The sequence below is a fragment of the Camelina sativa genome, unplaced genomic scaffold (genome assembly GCF_000633955.1).
Source record: "Camelina sativa cultivar DH55 unplaced genomic scaffold, Cs unpScaffold15929, whole genome shotgun sequence".
NCBI classification, from domain to species: domain Eukaryota; kingdom Viridiplantae; phylum Streptophyta; class Magnoliopsida; order Brassicales; family Brassicaceae; genus Camelina; species Camelina sativa.
Genome location: NW_010936948.1, coordinates 1 through 314, shown reverse-complemented (window position 1 = coordinate 314; position 314 = coordinate 1). Strand labels below are relative to the sequence as shown.

Here is a 314-nt window from a genome sequence, read left to right as displayed (position 1 = left end):
GTCCACAGATCGAACCCTCCAGGTTTCTGAAACCGATCCGCGAGCACCTTGACTTGCTCGTCGGCGCAAACGGAGAACAGATTCGGCGGTTTCTGAACCGGCTCCCAAGGTCGTTCAAGCTCAGCAACCGCCGCTTTAAGCTCGGCGCGTTTCCTCATCTCGTAGATCTGGCGTTCTCGGCATAGCCTCGCTTTGAGTAGCTGTTTCTGTTTCTTCGCTTGCATCCTTTTCCACTGCCATTTCGAGACGCCGCCTGGGAATGTTCTCGGACCGCCGCCCATACGGATAACCGTCGATTTTCGTGGCTGCGGTGA

The 314-nt window shown here is 56.4% G+C and overlaps 1 protein-coding gene across 1 annotated transcript; it reads right to left on the bottom strand.

Annotated features, from left to right (window-relative positions):
- Positions 1-6: 6 nt before the first annotated feature.
- On the bottom strand, positions 7-308 carry LOC104775478 (probable DEAD-box ATP-dependent RNA helicase 48; the record flags this gene model as incomplete). The annotated part of the gene is made up of 1 exon (XM_010499514.1): positions 7-308. A coding segment is annotated over exon 1 (275 nt), but the record flags the coding sequence as incomplete, so codon positions are not given.
- Between the last annotated feature and the right edge of the window lie 6 nt (positions 309-314).